General features: G+C 53.7%; 8 protein-coding genes across 8 annotated transcripts; 3 read left to right on the forward strand and 5 right to left on the reverse strand.

Moving 5' to 3' along the window:
- Positions 1–685: 685 nt before the first annotated feature.
- Positions 686–1808, reverse strand: PG997_009977 (uncharacterized protein; the record flags this gene model as incomplete). Its single annotated transcript, XM_066814292.1, has 3 exons — positions 686–782; positions 943–1159; positions 1772–1808. 3 exons carry the CDS (start codon positions 1806–1808, stop codon positions 686–688), a joined length of 351 nt encoding a protein of 116 aa, XP_066666254.1.
- A 2047-nt stretch (positions 1809–3855) lies between these two features.
- On the forward strand, positions 3856–4239 carry PG997_009978 (uncharacterized protein; the record flags this gene model as incomplete). The annotated part of the gene is made up of 2 exons (XM_066814293.1): positions 3856–4041; positions 4150–4239. 2 exons carry the CDS (start codon positions 3856–3858, stop codon positions 4237–4239), a joined length of 276 nt encoding a protein of 91 aa, XP_066666255.1.
- Positions 4240–4882: 643 nt separating this feature from the next.
- Positions 4883–5158, reverse strand: PG997_009979 (uncharacterized protein; the record flags this gene model as incomplete). The annotated part of the gene is made up of 1 exon (XM_066814294.1): positions 4883–5158. The coding sequence occupies one exon, from the start codon at positions 5156–5158 to the stop codon at positions 4883–4885; it is 276 nt and encodes a 91-aa protein (XP_066666256.1).
- Positions 5159–6880: 1722 nt separating this feature from the next.
- PG997_009980 (uncharacterized protein) lies at positions 6881–8260 on the forward strand (the record flags this gene model as incomplete). The annotated part of the gene is made up of 1 exon (XM_066814295.1): positions 6881–8260. One exon carries the CDS (start codon positions 6881–6883, stop codon positions 8258–8260), a length of 1380 nt encoding a protein of 459 aa, XP_066666257.1.
- Positions 8261–8691: 431 nt separating this feature from the next.
- Positions 8692–10081, forward strand: PG997_009981 (uncharacterized protein; the record flags this gene model as incomplete). The annotated part of the gene is made up of 3 exons (XM_066814296.1): positions 8692–8787; positions 8907–9949; positions 10021–10081. 3 exons carry the CDS (start codon positions 8692–8694, stop codon positions 10079–10081), a joined length of 1200 nt encoding a protein of 399 aa, XP_066666258.1.
- Positions 10082–10296: 215 nt separating this feature from the next.
- On the reverse strand, positions 10297–11435 carry PG997_009982 (uncharacterized protein; the record flags this gene model as incomplete). Its single annotated transcript, XM_066814297.1, has 2 exons — positions 10297–11240; positions 11360–11435. 2 exons carry the CDS (start codon positions 11433–11435, stop codon positions 10297–10299), a joined length of 1020 nt encoding a protein of 339 aa, XP_066666259.1.
- A 1851-nt stretch (positions 11436–13286) lies between these two features.
- On the reverse strand, positions 13287–14465 carry PG997_009983 (uncharacterized protein; the record flags this gene model as incomplete). The annotated part of the gene is made up of 1 exon (XM_066814298.1): positions 13287–14465. One exon carries the CDS (start codon positions 14463–14465, stop codon positions 13287–13289), a length of 1179 nt encoding a protein of 392 aa, XP_066666260.1.
- A 609-nt stretch (positions 14466–15074) lies between these two features.
- PG997_009984 (uncharacterized protein) lies at positions 15075–16786 on the reverse strand (the record flags this gene model as incomplete). The annotated part of the gene is made up of 2 exons (XM_066814299.1): positions 15075–16694; positions 16778–16786. 2 exons carry the CDS (start codon positions 16784–16786, stop codon positions 15075–15077), a joined length of 1629 nt encoding a protein of 542 aa, XP_066666261.1.
- Between the last annotated feature and the right edge of the window lie 501 nt (positions 16787–17287).

Below are 17287 nucleotides of genomic sequence, written 5' to 3' on the forward strand. Positions count from 1 at the left end.
TGCGAAGTGGTGCATGCACTGGACAAATCAGGAAGAATTCGTGTCGCTCACACAGGCTCGGGCGGAATTGACTCGAGACGATCCGGGATTTTCTCAAGACTGGACGACAACATCAGGGAACCGGAACTGGACGCGCCAGCACGCTTGCAGTATTTTGATTGTTGATCGATTACCAACCCACTTCCCGCTTGGCATTCCCGGCAGGCCGCGGGTACTTGCCTTTGCCAGAAACACTGTTATCTTATCGTCACGTGTTTTGAACTTTCTCACCAACATAGCTTCCTCCACGCCATTTCTCTCAGGCAGCTTTTGCATATGGCTTGGATAATCATCTGTGTGGCAGTAAGGGCATGGCTTTCACATTCGGAGCCCAGGCTTGAACTTTGCTCTGTACACATCCCATGACGCACTGTTCAAATAAGGTTGTCTCACGAAGCACCTTATCTTTGCCAAGCAACGCCATTCCGTATGAGGCAGAGCATCGTCAATTCGGATGCGCCGCTTACGATGGTGGTCAGACGTAGCCCATTAGAACCTCGCTAATCGCTTCCGTGGAGGGAAAAACATTGTGTAGCCGGTCTTTGCAATGCGCGGATGCGATAAGTACGCTCACATTGTTGATTTCCCGTCTTTTTCTGCCAGCACGTGAAGTGTGCTGTCTCTCCACAAAGCTAGCTGTCAGTGATCAGTACTTGCCGCGGCTGCTCTGCATCTTGCTAGTGTACGGTACTCTTTCAGGAAGGCCAGCTATGCCGCGATCAGAGTCGGCATAGGCGGGCTCTCTGTTCGGGCGTCTCATCTGTGTGCGTGCCCGGAGAAGCGCATGGCCACAGCGCCGCCGCAAAGGAAGGGACAAGTGGAGAAACGAAGAACAGCGACTCGAGCTTGACGCCCATCGGGCTCATCTTCCTGCACAAGTACGCTTCCGGCACGGCCACCTACCTGCTCCGGGCGCATACCAGAGCACGGGCTACGGGGCCGAGGCGCTCCGATAGGCGTTGGACTGGGCCTTCAAGTGGGCCGACCTTCACCGCGTTGAAGTCGCCGCGCCTCCTGACAACGAGAGGGCGGTCAAGCTGTACGCAAAGCCCGGCTTCAGCTTGAAAGGGAGACAGGGCGAGGCGGTGTTCATGGACGAGGAATGGCATGATATTGTAGCCTTTGCGATGTTGCAGCGTGAATGGAAGGCCCCGGTGGGTCCATCAGCAGACTGAGTAGAAAAGGGGGAGGATATTGTTACTCAGGCGGTCTGGTTCGATTGACAGAAAACCAATTGTTTCTGTACGGGTATAATCATTCCGACCCTACCGTAACTATCGCCTCTTCTGATGTTATAGTTCAAGGCCTTTATTTTTCCCCGGAGGTCCACCCCAAAGTATTGAATGAGGCTTGGGGGTATAGAAAACGCCTATCAATATGGAGTGACTATTGCATTGCGTTTCTTGCTAGTTGCCGGCAGTTGGCCACAGGACGGGGCTTCTCCGTTTCCCCTTGACCATGCATCCGACCATGAGACAATAGTATACGGCGTATCCAAGACGGACATATCGAAGGATTCTGAGTCCGAGCGGGGTCAGATATCGCTCGAGCCACCATGCTGCGGGACGACGTTAGTTTATGGGTACCGTTGGTCGCTGCTCTTCCGGCGATCGGGAGATCGTGGACAGCAAGCATGCTGGCATGGAATCCATGTGAACAGGAAATCAAACTGCAGTTGAAAATACACTGCATATAGCCGCATATAAACCTTTGTATGATAATACATACTTACATACATCCTTGAGAAGAGATAATGATGGCTGCGACATGATTGACTTTCGCATAGGACGGGTTCTCACGGTGGTCCACACTCGCAGTGCTCGCTCTGTACCCTGGACACGGTACGGCTTTTAAATGAGCGATGCCTATGTGATGTTGGAGGGAAACTGCGAGAATAACAACTGCCAACTTTCATCAGTAGACCCGTGTGCGTGATTGCACGATGCATAGTTACATACGGCTGATCAACGAGGAGTACGCACGTATATCGTGATCTGCAAACTGATCATCCAGTCAACGACGAGAACTTATGTGAAAGTCCCAATGGAAGCTAAGGCGCAGTTTCGGAGTCTCGGCTGCATGCACTACTGCACAGCTTGCTGGGCACTTGCGCTGACACAAGCAGCTAACGCAGTGTCTCATTTGGAAAACAACAACGTCAGATTCATATGGTTACACATGTACTGGGCTGCCTCCCGACACAATCAGAGATAAACGATCTGGAGCGACACGTCAGATTGCCAGGCACAGGATCGTCTACGGGCAAGACGCCCTGCGATAGGGCTTACGCCGGCAACAGTTGCCCGTTGGCAATTTCAGGTTGTCTAGCTGGCCGGTTAGCACCTTCATTCGTTCGTGTGCCGCTTCTAGGCTGAATGGCTATTTTCGTACAAAATCATCTTTAGCCTGCCGCCATGCACCACGCGCACCAGTATGAGGCAATGAGCAATTCACAGCCATGTATCGCGAGTCAACTGACCAGTGTGAGAGATATGCTTAAGCTGGAGATATTTACGTAACCGGTTGATCTGGCCGTAAGCACTAGAAGACGCCATTAGCTCTCGGCAATGTTGGCAATGGGAAGCGATTGGTCTCTTAACGATACAGCCCCGAGCTGCCAAGCGCCACGATACAGACCCTTTTTTTCTGTTCCTGTAACAGATTCCTTCCAATAACGGTTATTCTCCTGTATATAGTCAAGGCGGGGGGACGACGGAAGGATGACACTAATGTGGAATTCCTTTACCTATATACTCCGACTCTAAGTATAGTCATATGATAATAAACATGCTTTCTTTTACTCCGAAATTCAGTATGAGTGAGGTCATATAACTGCCCGGATGCAATGAACCGATTAGTGTGTTCTGGGAGCATGCTGCCATACATACAGCCACTTCCTCTCCAGTAGCTATTTGCTCAAATTGATACTAACAATTAATCAAGTACTCTACTACACAGCTTGAAGAATAACGTTATTATTGGGATAAGTGAAAGCATATAGATAAGAAACGACGTCTGCGTAGTAAACTTGGCTTGACGCGGGATGCTCCATGCTGGCTATGCGACGTAAGCGCCGCATACTGGAGGCGCACTACTGCAGTAAGCACAACAACGCACAACTCAATGACAACATGGCAGTGCTGATCAAAACAAAATCCAATCAGTCAATACTGGCACTCTATGCCGCCAGTCGTTTATCGGGCTGACATGAGGCGGGGTGATCTGCGACAGCCGCACTCGTATAGAGCCGTCCTCGACGGTGATTGGCCCAACTTCAGTTCATCTCTTGCTGCTCCCTCTGACGCGGCAGGCGAGTGAGTATTTGGTGAAAGCACCTCTGCGTCGAGCCAGGTAAGTGCCCGCGTGGTCCGGTGGATTTGCATGGCTGACATCTTCGATCTTTGCATTAGCGAGAGCCGCTTCACCTGCTCATCGCGCAGTGTAGAGAGGATCATGGTATCTGGTTGGATACCTGCTACACTGAACAGTAATAGAAACAAAGAACTCAACTGCATCAAGTGTCGATCCTCATCAACACCGCCCTCTCGCGAGCAAGCCGATATCATCATTGGAGAATATACCTGATTGGTTGTCGAACCTAGGCCATGATGTTAGGGAAGGCACTCCGAGGCACCAAGGCAGAAATGGTGGTTCAACCGGTGATTTGAGGAATATAAATACCAAAGGATATCTCCCCAAGAGAGACCTAATCCTCACTCTCCTCATCAGACATCTCATACACTACCTACCTCGACAAAACCAACCCTCTCCAAGCCCACCCAGCACAAAACCCCAAACCCTCAAAACTCTTCCAAAATGCAGTTCACCACCATCCTCGCTACCCTCATGGCCGCCGTCGCCGTCACCTCCACGGCCGTTCCCGAGCTCCAGGCCCGCGACGTCTGCGGCGCCGGCTACGGCGGTGACCAGCGCCGCACCAACAGCCCCTGCAAGTCCTCCAACGGGGACCGCCACTTCTGCGGCTGTGACCGCACCGGTGTTGTACGTCATTGAAAAAGAAACACCAGTCCATCCCTCTCGCTCCCACCCCTCCCCGCCTTGTGTGTGACATTGTTCGCTGACCATTGCCCCCTTATCTACGATGAACAGGTCCAGTGCAAGGGTGGCAAGTGGACTGAGATCCGAGACTGCCGCTCCAGCACTTGCCATGGCACCAACGACGGTTCTGCCGTGTGCTAAGCAGCTCAAGCAAATACACACTTATGCTTCCGCAACAGAGCTGAGATGGTATGATTGGTAACTCACTTAACAACATTCGACGTTAGATTATTGACTGGTGCTGTTCATCCACAGCCACCGTATTCGGGCGAAGATTGGCTTGTTGAAAGGAAGAGTTGTTGAAGAGAGGAAGATACGGCTGGGTCCTGGCAGCTCCCTTGCTTGGGAAGATCCAACATCAACCAACGTGGGTAGGCTGGGATCCCAGACCGTAGAGACATTTCTTTCCCATGTCGTTCATTAGATGTTTACGAAATTCAGAAGCTGGCTGCTTTATCCTTCTCAACGTCCTTCAAAGTGATGAAGCCTTCTGCGTGCTGCTGACAATGCGACTCAAGTATCATATATGGTTGTTGGTTTCGAGTATGTGAAGATTATTAGACGTCGTGGAAAACGATTGACTTGAGTGAGCTACGGAACTAAGTAGTACTCGTTAGATCGCCTGTAACCTCAGCTCCACACCAATTTCAACTTTCGGTGATTTCTGATCTGGTACAGCTAGTTGTAATAGTAGCATTGAGCGAGTGACCTCATTTCGAAACAAGCGAGTAAGAAAATTTTGAAGTTCCAAGTGTCTGTGGGGAGCCCCAGCAGCCTTCCCCCCTCAAAGAGTGTCCAGAGTTTCACCCTTATCATCCTTACTCCTCGGAAGGAAGTCGCAGTCGGAATGCCCCCCACAGCAGGCACGGAACTCCTTGAGGTGCTCAGAGATGGAGCTGGCCTGGCATTGGCCTGGCTTGATGAATGTGCCGTCCTGCTCGCGGCAACAGGTCTTGGTACGCGCATCGTCGGGCTTGCCGTCGGTGAAGCATTGGCAGGCTAGGCCGGTGCTGGCCAGCATGGTGAGGGCGGCGATGAAAGCGAGGCGGCTGAGATGCATTTTGTTGACGAGTATTTGGTGTTGTGACAATTGCGGTTCTGGATATTGTGTTTGAGCGCGTACTTGTAGACTTGAGAGAAGTAGAAGAGGACGAATGTTGATTATGAAGCGAAACCTATAAGCATTAATGAGAACAATGAGACTATATAGGAGGTTCCCAACCCTGACTACATCAGTGTCCTCAGATCTTGAGCTGTTTTCAAAGATGGGGATCTAAAACAATCATTTCCATGTAGCGAATCTGTTGCGACTCGTGATACTGTACATCTCACCCGGGTGTCCTCTTGAAACCTGTCTGTAGAACCATATAACATGAATGTGTTCCCTGTAGATCTTTTGTGGTCATAACCAAAGACCTAGGACGATTAGCCAGCTCGCCTCAGTAGAAAGTCAGGTTGAGCGAGGCCGCTTTGTGGGATTCTACCGCTTCGTTGACTCGAATAGAACACCACACCATAGTTTCTTGGAAAAAGGCATCGATATACTTTAGTTCCTTCACTTCAAGACTGGCACGCGTTATCATACCCAAAGGCAAGTAAGCTGATGTCAGAGCTGAAAGCTCTGTTCAACCGATGTTGCGTTTTGTGATACTGTATTCAGAGACAATCTGATCCATTATCTAGCAACTCACAGAACTCAAAGACGGCTGCCCGCTTATCTGACTTAGACCGATTGTTAAACCTCCTCGGGTGAGATCTGTGCTACGAAGTATGTCCCCTCCCTGACCTGCCGCCAAATCAATACCCCCTCTCATGATCTGCAAGTCAGGGGTAAGAGCCAGTCCTCCAGACATGATTCGTAAGGTACCCCTCAGTGATGTATGCTAAACTATGGGCATCTGTGGCTCTATCCAGGACGCAGATCGTACGTGATTCATAGCCTGCTCATAAGGGTTCCTAGCTTGGCTTCATAAACTACAAAACGTGGCCACCGAAAAGAGAAAGCTTTGGGGTATATGGGCGCCAAAACACCTAGTAGATATTCCGGATTAGTTATGGACTATCCCTTAGCTGCGAAAGCGCTGCTTTCCGTATAATACTTTCAACAAATGATTAACACGACCGTGCATGCCGTAACAAGGGCAATTTAGCCAATCAGATCTCACACCGAGCGTGGCGAACGTTTAAAACGTCAAGTCGATCATACTAAATTATCCCTGATTTATACAATACCTAATCGTTTGGTGGAAAGCAGCGCTTTCGCAGCTAAGGGGATAATGCACCAATCTGTTGCATTTCTTGCGCTTATTACTGCGATGAAGACCACCAAGCGCCTAAGATAAGGGGGTTTTCGATGTAGGGAAAAGGGGGCTCCACTCAGATACGTACTTTTCATGCCATTATCTCCGCAAACTCCGAGGATCACGTGTAGCGCAATTGCGATAACAATCTCGGCTATGACACCATCGCGCAGTCTGGCGCAAATAGAGCTTTGATATGCCAACAACCGCCCGATGGTACCGTGAACTCTAAAAGGTTATCCAGCCTGGCATTGCATGAACCTTGACACATACCTTAAATATTTTCATCCTATGGTTCTGCAAAAGCTTAGCGGCGACATCCAATAACGAAACGGAAATCCCTCGCTTTTCTCCGGCCCGCTGTGGGCAATTAACTCCGAGGCTTGGACGCGAACACTGCTTTCCTTATCATTCACCCCCTACTAAGTGTTCTTCGGCCGCCTTTCGAATCCAGTTTTTGGGCGCGGACTCACAGAGCCAAGATGTCGGTCAAGATCGACGCCTTCAACACAAGCCGGGTGTGCGTCGGAAAGTGGATGAGGCCTCTGGTCCAACAGACACCTACCCGCTGCTTCGCGCTAGAAGCTGGTCGGCCGCTCTACTCGCAAACCCGAGCAGCCCGTGTGGCTCCCTTTGCCATCCGTACTCTGATTACGGACAGCAGGAAGCAACCGACGGAGACAGAGCAGTTCTCCGCCATCGTGGTCGGCGCCGGAGCTTCCGGCATCGCCGTCACGGGCAGTCTCCTGGACACCCTCGGCCATGGCAGCAGGATAGCCTGGGTGGACCCCGACTTCAAGGGCGGCCGCATCAACGCCTGCTACCGCGAGGTGCCCAGCAACACCATCGCGCAGACCTTCCTCGACTACGGCAAGGGCTTCGAGTCGTTCCGGCGGGCTGCTCAGGCCGTCTCGGAGCCGAACGGTTTGACCAAGCTGGCGGCTCTCGAGCCCAAGTCGACATGCTCTCTGCATCATGCGGGAGATATGTTGCAGACGCTCTCGGATGGGCTGCTTCGCGATAATCAGGTGTCCGGGTTGAGAGGAGCTGTGGTGAAAGCATCCCGCGGCAAATCTCCGTCGGAGTGGGTGATGACGATCCAAGGAAAGGAGGCGCAGCGCCTTGTGGCACCGCTCGTGGTCTATTGTACTGGCTCACATCCCGCTACCGTCAAATTACCTACGCCCTCCGACAAGACACCCAGGACCCTGGGTCTTGACGATGTGCTCAAGCCCTCCATTCTCAGAAACACCCTGCCCAAAGACCGCCCAGTCTGCGTCGGCGTCATCGGCGCTTCCCATAGTGCGATCCTCGTACTGAGGAACCTGCTCGATCTGAGCCGGGACTCACACCCCCAGCTGCGCGTGCGCTGGTTCACCCGGCATAAGGAGCTCAAGTACGCCAAGTACATGGACGGCTGGATCCTCTACGACAATACCGGCCTGAAGGGCCTCGCCGCCGAGTTCGGCCGGCAGTACCTCGAGGGCGACCAACTGGCCAAGAGCGGCGCGGGCGAGATCATTACGCGTGTCGACTGCTCTGGTGGTGCGGAGCAGGAGAAGGACGCGTTCTTGCGCGAGCTCCCTCAATGCGATCATATTGTTCAAGCTGTGGGATTTTCCAAGAACGAGTTGCCGGAGATGGAGACGGAGGTGGAGTTTGATAACATCACAGGAGGTTTCGTTGACCGCGCGACTGGACAGCCGGTCCCGGGACTCTTCGGTGCTGGCATTGCTTTCCCCGAGAGAGTCACTGATAAGGCTGGCAATGTGGAATATGCGGTGGGCTTCTTCAAGTTCATGAAATTCCTGAAGCGTGTCGTTCCGAGTTGGGTGGGAGTAGACCAGAAGCCTGCTAATTAACGACAATGCGTAGATTCTAATGTGGATTTTAGACTAGAGATAGAAGGCTCAATCCCATAGGCAAATATATTCAAGCCAAGGAGCTCTGAAATTAGCTCAGCTGAACCATTATTCACAGGCGCTTCCTGTTCTTTGCTCACCGGGCTGCAGTGTGGTGTGAAATCCCCTTTCCCATAATTTTGATGCGCTTATGCTTCAGCCCCGTAAAATCTTAAGTTTCCGAGAGTTTCCATGTTTCCGGGTAGCTGGGACGTTAGATAAGATTTATCACACTCTGTATTTCTGATTGGCAAAGCCACTGCCAGACACGAATTGGCGATGGAAAATATTCTCGCCTTGTTTAAATCTTACAACTTGTTCAACATCCGATTCAAGGAGTGGCCTCCCCGGATTGCTTAGACAAGTTCCGGTAACACCCCCGTTTAGTTACCATGGAGAAGACGTCGATCATCGACGAAGATGACCAGGCTGCATTGGCCAAAGAGCAGGACCTTCGTCGGTCGCCGGCACACCCTGGCTATGTGATGGTGCACAAGAGGAGGCTCTGTCCAGGATCGCTCCGGGAGTTCGAAAACGAGACCCCGAATTTGTAAGCAACTTCCCCTTCAGTGTCGGACTAGTTCATAACTCACCGTAGCACCAACAGGAAAAAGGCCGAAAAGCCCAGTATGACCCGTTCGTGCTCATCCCCGAGTACTTCGAGTCCAGCGTCTGCCTGCGCTATCTCGGCCTCGATGACGCGACGGCAGAGAAGCTCTGGAAAGAGTGGGATGAAGACAAAGATCAGGAGCGCAAGGATGTTGAGAGCGTGCAAGATGATGCGGTCAAGCATATCAAAAATACAGAGCCCACGAAAGACATGGATTCCTCGGACGACCGGCATTGGCACGAGCTCCTTAGTAAGATCGGGGTCAACGACGATTTCAGGAAGAACCTCATGGACCCCCACTACAAAGACATCCGGCTGACCAACACGTGCAAGTACTGGGTGAAGTACTTCTTCGAGCACCGCAAGCACACCCTCGTGGAGATCCAGCGGTTCTCGCGCGAGAGATCGTACGATCGGTCCGCGGGCAAGCACACCGCAGACCAGAAGCTCGGCCGCGGTCCAAAGACCAGCGTCTGGTCCATGGCGCAAGCCGAGAAGACAGGCACTGTGACCCTGTGGTCGGCCCAGACATTCCACCGCCACAGCGGCCTCGCGCTGAACCCCGTCTCTTGGAAGGTCAATAGTTGGCGATGTGTAGGGAAGACCGGTGCGCGGGACTTTACAATCTTTGGGGCCGCGTATTTCACGCCCCAGCGCGACGTCGCGCTCCACAGCCTCGGATGGCACAAGAAGAACGACCCCGCCGCGGGCTACCTCCTGATCCGGGTCGTGGTGCCCAAGGTGTCCATCACCAATATGGAAGACGGCCAGGACAGGATCGAGATGCTCTCCACGGATCCCCGTTGGCAAGACGTGGTCTCCTACAGTCGTCGCGGCATTTCACAAGTGGGTGCTGATGATGACACAAGCCCGGTCAACGCAGTCCAAAAGGCTCTTTTGATACATGGGCACATGGCTAAGGGACTTGACCGTCCCGAGCGTGAATCGCCGATTTCTTCGTCGGGGCCTGTCGTGCCGCAAGTGAGCAGCGAGGCGTACCTGAACCGCGACGGAAAGCCGGCTTTGCAGTATGCCTTTGGGTTTGGCATCCAACGTTGGCCTCGTTCGCCGAGAAGGCATTCAAACAACACGAGGTGGCCTACGTTGATAGAAAAGATGTGGTCGAGATCGAGCGTATGTGGGACGTCAAGAACAGAACCACCGGACAATGAATTTCCAAGATACCGACTCTCTAGAGAGGTTATATACCGAATAATAAGATGGGTTATGATTAGCCAGAAGAAGCCTATTCTCGTTATCCCGTAGGGTAGTCTGACGTTAAGATAGGCGAAGTAGAGCCGAAAAAGATCACCTCAATCCATGATATATATACTTCCTAACTTGGTAAAAAGCATTTTCATTGGTCATATTCAATAACGCCTTTTGCTCAAGTCGGAGGTGTTTTCCTCCCCATCATTAGTGTCTTTGCTTTTAATAGCCAACCGATCAATGATTCCCAAAATGCCCATGCCAAGAAGATGAAAGCCGTCAAAGGAACCGTCGTAACAACAAATAGCCACACCAGAGTGGAGGATACAAAAACTCCACCGTCTGTAACGTTGAAGAAAGCCATACCGAAAAAGCCGGACACCGCAGTTGCAGGTAGGAAGATCATAGTCAAAGCGGCTATGGTCTTCATGCTGGCGCTGTCGGCTTTCGTATCCCGGGCTATGTCTGTGCTCGTTTCGCTGTCCTTCTGCGTCACAAGGTTGAAGACTAGGTTCATTGCAATGTCTTTGCGAGACTGGTAGCTTGAAAGCCAGCGCTTCTGGGCCTCCAGCGACTGAACAAGATATTCCAGTGCGTCGCCCACGTTGCTAGCGGCGAAGGGGGAGATGGATTGTACTGTCCTTACCTCAGTCTGCAATGACGCGCGGCTCCATTTGCAGTGGCTGGCTACCATTGAGCCCATCTCGGCACTGGCAAGGAGGGAGTCGGCATCCTGTGAGACTTTGTGCAGTTGCTCTGTCATGGCTTTAAGGCTACTACGGTGAAACGGCTCCTTCGAGTACTCGCTCACAGTATCAAGGACATCGTATAGCATGTGCCTCAGTTGAGTTATGGGTGTTTTGGCTCCCGAAAGGGACTCGTGGCAGAGTATGCTCTGCACAAGGAACGGATCATGGCCTTCAGCTGTTTTCAAGCCCGGCCCATGTCCGGTGCGGACGAAGTAGTGTGTCAGCCGGTCCTTGGCCTTGTCGACCCATTCTTCGCCTTTCCCGTAAGTGACTATATATGTCGTTGTTGAGGTGGGTAAATCATAGGCAAACCATACAGAGCAAGGCTGTTGTCGTGTATGTATGGTGTATCTGGGATGCTGGTAGGTGTACTCTGTTGCATATTAGTAGTTGTATGATATGGGACCCAAGCAGAACGAGGAGAACAAGATAGTGCACCGCAGGACAGGACGGAGCACAAAGACAGGGGTCCCTGGATCTTGATATACTTACTTGCACGGACGACTTCACCATCAGTGTTGTGACTCTTGACCATTAAGGGGGCCCAATAGTCCGGTTCACCTAGCATGATGCTGCAGTATTGAGGGCATACACCTAGCAAAGACAACAGCTGCAAGGTACATTCCTTGCTAACAGAGAGCTGGACACCAAAGCTTGTATCCCTGAAGTAGTCGATCGTATTGAAGCTAAGCCAAAGACTGTCAGCTATTGGTCGGAGTATGCCATACATATGTCAACAACAGCGAGACACGAGCATGACTCTCAACTTTGGTCTTGAGTTGGGCGCGGCTCTAATTGACTAACTGTATGTTAGCTCTATCCTCTTTAGTGACAACAGTCCAACTAGTTATGGTTTACGTGTATGAGTTCTGCCATATTCGAGTCTTCGGAGATGGACCTCCATGATCCCGTCAGGCCTCCACTGGCCTCTTCAATGACGTCGAAAACCTGGCAAGTACTCTCAGCTGAAAAGTTTTGATCGTTTGAGAAGAGCCCTTGAATAAAAGGTTTATCGTGTATAGATGGGCATAGTGCAAGAGTATCCACCGACGGGTAGGCAAGTCGATCGATTGGCTGGCGTATGACAGCTTGGTAACTTCGTGCCATTCGTGGTACTGAAGGCTGAGGGGCATAGCGACGGGCACCTGTTGCCATTGAAGACGAAGTTTTGCGCATTCGAAATAGCAATTTACTAATAATTTCGTACTGCGCTGGAATATTAGAGAATATATTGTCGTTGCGTAAGTAGGCAACGGCGGAAACAAAATTCTAAATTATCACCCTAAAGGCCGTAATATATACGAGCTCGTGCTTGTACGCTCATTCTTGATTTGGTGCCTCGTATGATGGGTTGGTGGCGGCCATACATGTATACTGACCACTCACGTATCCTAAGAACAGCGGTAAAGCACCGGAGCGGCAGGCTATGATACAAGATACGCCACGTTGTGGTGGGTGAATGCTACAGTCCAAACATGCATGATGTGCAATCCGGCGGTGAGATGAGGGGTAGGGTATCAAATAATACGATGTAACGAGTATGTTGTGTAACTGAGAGCAGGCTGCACCCTCCGTGTTTCGCCTCACTCTTCGCCTGTTCTCCGTCCTTCTGATTTTCTCATTAAGGACTCCCTGCTACCAGCTCAAGACATAGGCACGAAGACTTTGGGCATGTTCGAGAAACTAGTGGTGGAGGAAAACTGTTCTACCAGACCACTGCCGAGGAGGTAGTGAAGGAGTAGAGACCCGAGATGGAGTAAACTGGAAAATTGGACTTTGCTGCAATACTGTCGGTTACAGCCGACTTGGGTCACATAGCAAACAGCAGCCCTGATGGCTATCTATAACTGTGGCGTAGATGCTGGCTAGTCACAGGATGCAGATCTTTCCGTCGCCCAATGGGATGTTTCCACTGAGAAAAGTACGTACGTGCATGTGTATGCCTGTCATTGAGGCGGGAGCCTGATCCTAGCTTCTACGGGTGGGCAGATGTAACGACTGGCATGTCATGCTTGATGGCTTGATGTCCCACACCAGCACGAATAAGTGCTTCACCCGCCCCCTTCCCCTCCCTTGGTTGCGAGCCCGAATGATGCATGCTGGGGTGTTACCTTCGGCTCCTAGGGGCCATACGAGCCCTGTATGAGGACCTCCCGCGCTCAAATGCACCAAAGATGCGTCCAACAAGGGTAAAAATGCGTTCATGGGTCAGAAATCCTTTGACTAGGTTGTGTGAACGATCAGGCTGAGTGTGATCCCTCGAAGAGCCTCGGTCATCATAAACAACTCTACTACCGAGGTCGTCCCAAAAAGGCTATGAAATAGTATACCCTGTATCAAGTCTCCTTGTTCCACTGCTTCCCACTCCACAGATTCCCCATCGTCCAAAGCCAATAATCCCGCCCCTTAATCAACCAAATCACAAAACTAGGTAGCGCAAACCCCCACCGGCGCCCACCCCTTTACTCTGTCCGATGGGCACCAGCTGCGTCTCCTTGGTGTCCTCCTTGAACACGCGGTCCTCGCCGGCGACCGCCGCGCCCGTAACGCCCGCGTCAGTAAGCAGGTCCCGCTTCAGGTTCGCGCTCAGCACCGGGATCTCGGCCAGGATGTTGTGCACGGCCGGCCGCGCCGCCGACGCGACATCGCCTACGGCGTAGACGCGGGGCCCGGCCTTCTCGACGCGCAGCGTCGCGGAGCAGGTGTGGATGCGGCCCTCGGGCGTGAGGGAGGAGCTCCTGTCCTTCTCCCTTATAAAACCGGTGTTATACGTGATGCCGAACGCGGGGATGTAGATGTCCGCCTCGAGCGTCTCGCCGCTGTCAAGAGTGACCGTGGTCGGGGTCGCGAGCACGTCCGCCTCGGACCCGGAGCCCTCGGGCGCCACGCTGGCCACGCGCGTGTTTTTCAGGACGGTCACGCCGAGCTTGGCGAGCAGGGCCTCGGCCTTCGCGGCGAGGGCGGGGCGGAGGACGGGCAGGATCTTGGTGCTCGAGGTCACGAGGGTGATGGAGACTTTGGGGTTTTCTAGCTTGGCGCTGAAGTAGCCGGCGCGGCCGTTGAGGAACTCGCCGAGCTCGCCGGCGACTTCGACGGCGGTGGGGCCGCCGCCTGCTACGACGATGGAGCGGGTCGTCGGGAGGGCTTGGCGGAAGGCGGACCAGCTGGCGCGCAGGGACGTCTCGTCCTGGTTGAAGCTGAACATGGGTGAGGGCGTGGAGGAGCCGGTGGCGATGACCAGGGCGTAAAATGAGATCGTCTCGGGTTGACCGGCGGCTGGGCGATACGTCACTGTCCGGCTCTCATGGTCGAGTTCCACGGCCGTGCCCTGGACGAAGCGGAAGCTGTCTTTCGGGAACTGCTCGAACTGCGGCTGGATGTCGACGAAGAAGCGCGATTGGTCCAGCAAGTCGTCCGAGATCAGAGCCCGCGGGCACCCGGGGCGGCACATGGCCTGCGACGCGGCGCTGATCATGACGACCTGGTAGGTCTCCTTGTTCGGCAGGTGGGGAAAGGTGTGCTTGAGGATGCTGTGGGCGGCGGAGATGCCTCCGTAGGAGCCGCCCAGCACCACGATGTTCTTCTCGGGGGTTGCCATGGCTACGATGTTCTTTCGCTTTAAGAAGTGGAATTACACGAAATCATAGGCGAGGAGAGGTTTTGGCTAGAGATGATGCGCGGCCCAGTGGTTGCACTGTTGTATATGAGCATTCTTGTCACCGTTGGCAGGATGCGCTACTGCGCCAGACTTATCTACTTAGCTTCATACAATAAGATTGATGCATAGAATCGGTACAAGGTCTAGTCCGGTAGGACGACCTGTCCAAGAGTAGGAGGCCTAGGGCCTGAGCTAGGCATCTAGTAGCACGAGCTAATAAGACGACGGATTGGTCAGCGGCCCAATTACGAACGACCCAAGCCGCAGTTTAGGGGCTAGTGATAAGGAGAAGCGGGCTGACTATTCCTCCATCCATCGGCGGGTCGGCGCATAAACGCATGAAACATAAGCTTACTTCAAGCCACCAATGTCGGCGAGCGGAGGTTAAGTTGACCCCTAATGCAGAAGCAAGGGACGGAATGGGAATTGCGCTAAGCCAATTACGTGCCGAGTTCCTTTAAGTTGACTATCACTATATTATTTAAACTTTATTGAAATTGAGTTCTAATACATCTTACACTTCCCAAGCTCAGCTAGCGAGGACTTCGTTCATATCTCCGCCTTCTCGAGGCGTATGTAGCACTGTTTGGGCTCCAGCGCAAACCTCTGCACCGCTTCCTTGCCACTCAGTTCCGCCGGCGTAGGCAGCAGCTTGAAGTGCCACACGATGAGGGCAAACTGCATCTTGAGGGTTAGCATCGCCAGCTTCCTCCCAAAACAACCACGTGGCCCCAGTCCGAACGCCAGCTGGGGGCCGGCCTGGGGATCAAACGACCCATCCTCCCTCAGCCAGCGCTCCGGCCGGAACGCCGACACATCCGCATCGTCCCAGATCCCCGTCAGCGACTTGCCCTCGGCGCGCCGGGCGCCGACGCTGCGGTCCGCGTCGCCGAGCCGAATGTTGGGCTTGAGGTAGCCGGCCCCGTTGGCCATCAGGAAGACGTTGGTGCCCTTGGGGATGCGGCGGCCCAGGACCGTGGTGTCCTGCTGGGCCTCGCGGACCACGAAGGCGATGGTGTTGGCGTGGCGGAGGATCTCCTCGACGGCCGCGTCGAGGTACGGGATCGGCGTCTTGACCAGCTCCTCGTACGTAGGAGCACGGCCCTCGCACGCCGCGGCCGCGTACCCGGCACGTAGCGCCGCGCGGAGCTTGTCTTGCTTGTCTGGGTGGTCGGTCAGGAACTTGACGCCCCACGCCACGGCCGTGGCCGAGGTGTCGTGCCCCGCCATCATGAAGCCGAAGAACTCGTCCGCGATGGCGCGCTTGTAGTAGTCGTGGGGGCGCCCCTCCTTGTCGGCGACCTCCTTCTCGCGCATCAGGACCGAGTGCAGCGCGCTCTGGGGCTGGGTGACTCCTTGGTTGATGAACTGCTCCGACTCGCGCACCTTGGCGCGGATGTACTCGTCCTTGACCGCGGTCGCTTTCACCATGTAGGGGAGCTTGCGCAGCACCCAGGACGTCAGGACGGGGGCGGGGGATAGCTGGGTGTCGGTGACGGAGTTGGCGAGGGTCAGGACGGAGGAGAAGAGGAGGGGCACCTTGCCTTCGGGGAAGGGGACTGGGTCGTCCGGGTTGCTGGGGAGCTCCGGGGTCCACTGCTCGACGGCTTCGAGGCGTTGGATGGTGTTGCTGTCGGCCTCTGGCAGGCCGAATGAGGAGGCGAAGATGCCGTCTAATGCGGCGTAGGTGACGTCGTGATGTGCGGAGAAGGGGCGGCCTTTGGCGATCTCGCACTTGGCTTGCCAGACTTTGATGAGTGTTAAAATACTCTTGTACATCTCCGGGGCGCTGACGGTGGTGATGAATGTAGGTGCCATGAGGTGATTGATGAGGTTCCTGTTATTCTTGAAGCGCGAGTCGCTAGACAGGAACTGGATATGTTGCTCGGGCAGGATACCGCCAATGAGCTCGCCAAAGAAGCCGCTCCGGTCGAACTCCTTGGTGCGCCGCAAGAGGATGTCCTGCGACTCGAAGGGATCGGTGAGGATGACCCAGGGCAGCGAGCCGGGCTTGACAAAGGCCTGCACGATGGGGCTCTGGTGCCGCTCGGTGAGCGAGGTGAGCCAGCCGAAGACCTGGCCCGTCTTCATGACGAAGCTCATCATCTCGGGGACGTCGCCGAACAGCTTCGCGGCGCCCTCGCGGTTGTACGGGATACCGGCGAGCGGCTTCGGCCGGATCGCGCGCGATCCCAGGTAGGCCGCCACCGCAACAGCGATAAGGAGCAGGGTGCCCCCGTGGACGAAAAGACGGCGCCCATTGTGTCAGTGTGTGTGTATGTGTATATGTGCGTGACTCCCGAGATTCGATTCCGGCACAATCACACAAGGGGTCAGGTACCAACTACCGAGCAGTGGAAAAAAAAGTGAGAAATGACTATTAAGTCGTGTTGGCCTTGGCTTAGCTGTTTCGTAGACAGGCAAAGAATCAAACCTGACTACCTGACTTCTGGTGGTGCAACCCTGTTATCGTGGCGTGTAGCATTCGGGGTTTGGATTGGAGCGTAAAAAGAAAGGCGCGAAACGCTTGTCTTCGCTCGGCTGTCTCTCTCTCCTTTTGCTCCCTCCAGTTCGTGTGAGCTACCCTTCTCTCAAGGGGCAATTACCTGTCAGATCATCACAAAGCTGGCTGAGGCCCTGGAGGGAAGCACCAAAGGAACCCGTCGCGTCTTGGCAGAAATGCAGGCACGGCTGCAGGTGATATACTACATTCTGCAAAGAGTCTGCAGAATCGTACGTTATCGCAGGCAGGTGAAATGTGT

Source organism: Apiospora hydei (genome assembly GCF_038363865.1).
Source record: "Apiospora hydei strain CBS 114990 chromosome Unknown utg000007l_segment0_segment0, whole genome shotgun sequence".
Classification (NCBI taxonomy): domain Eukaryota; kingdom Fungi; phylum Ascomycota; class Sordariomycetes; order Amphisphaeriales; family Apiosporaceae; genus Apiospora; species Apiospora hydei.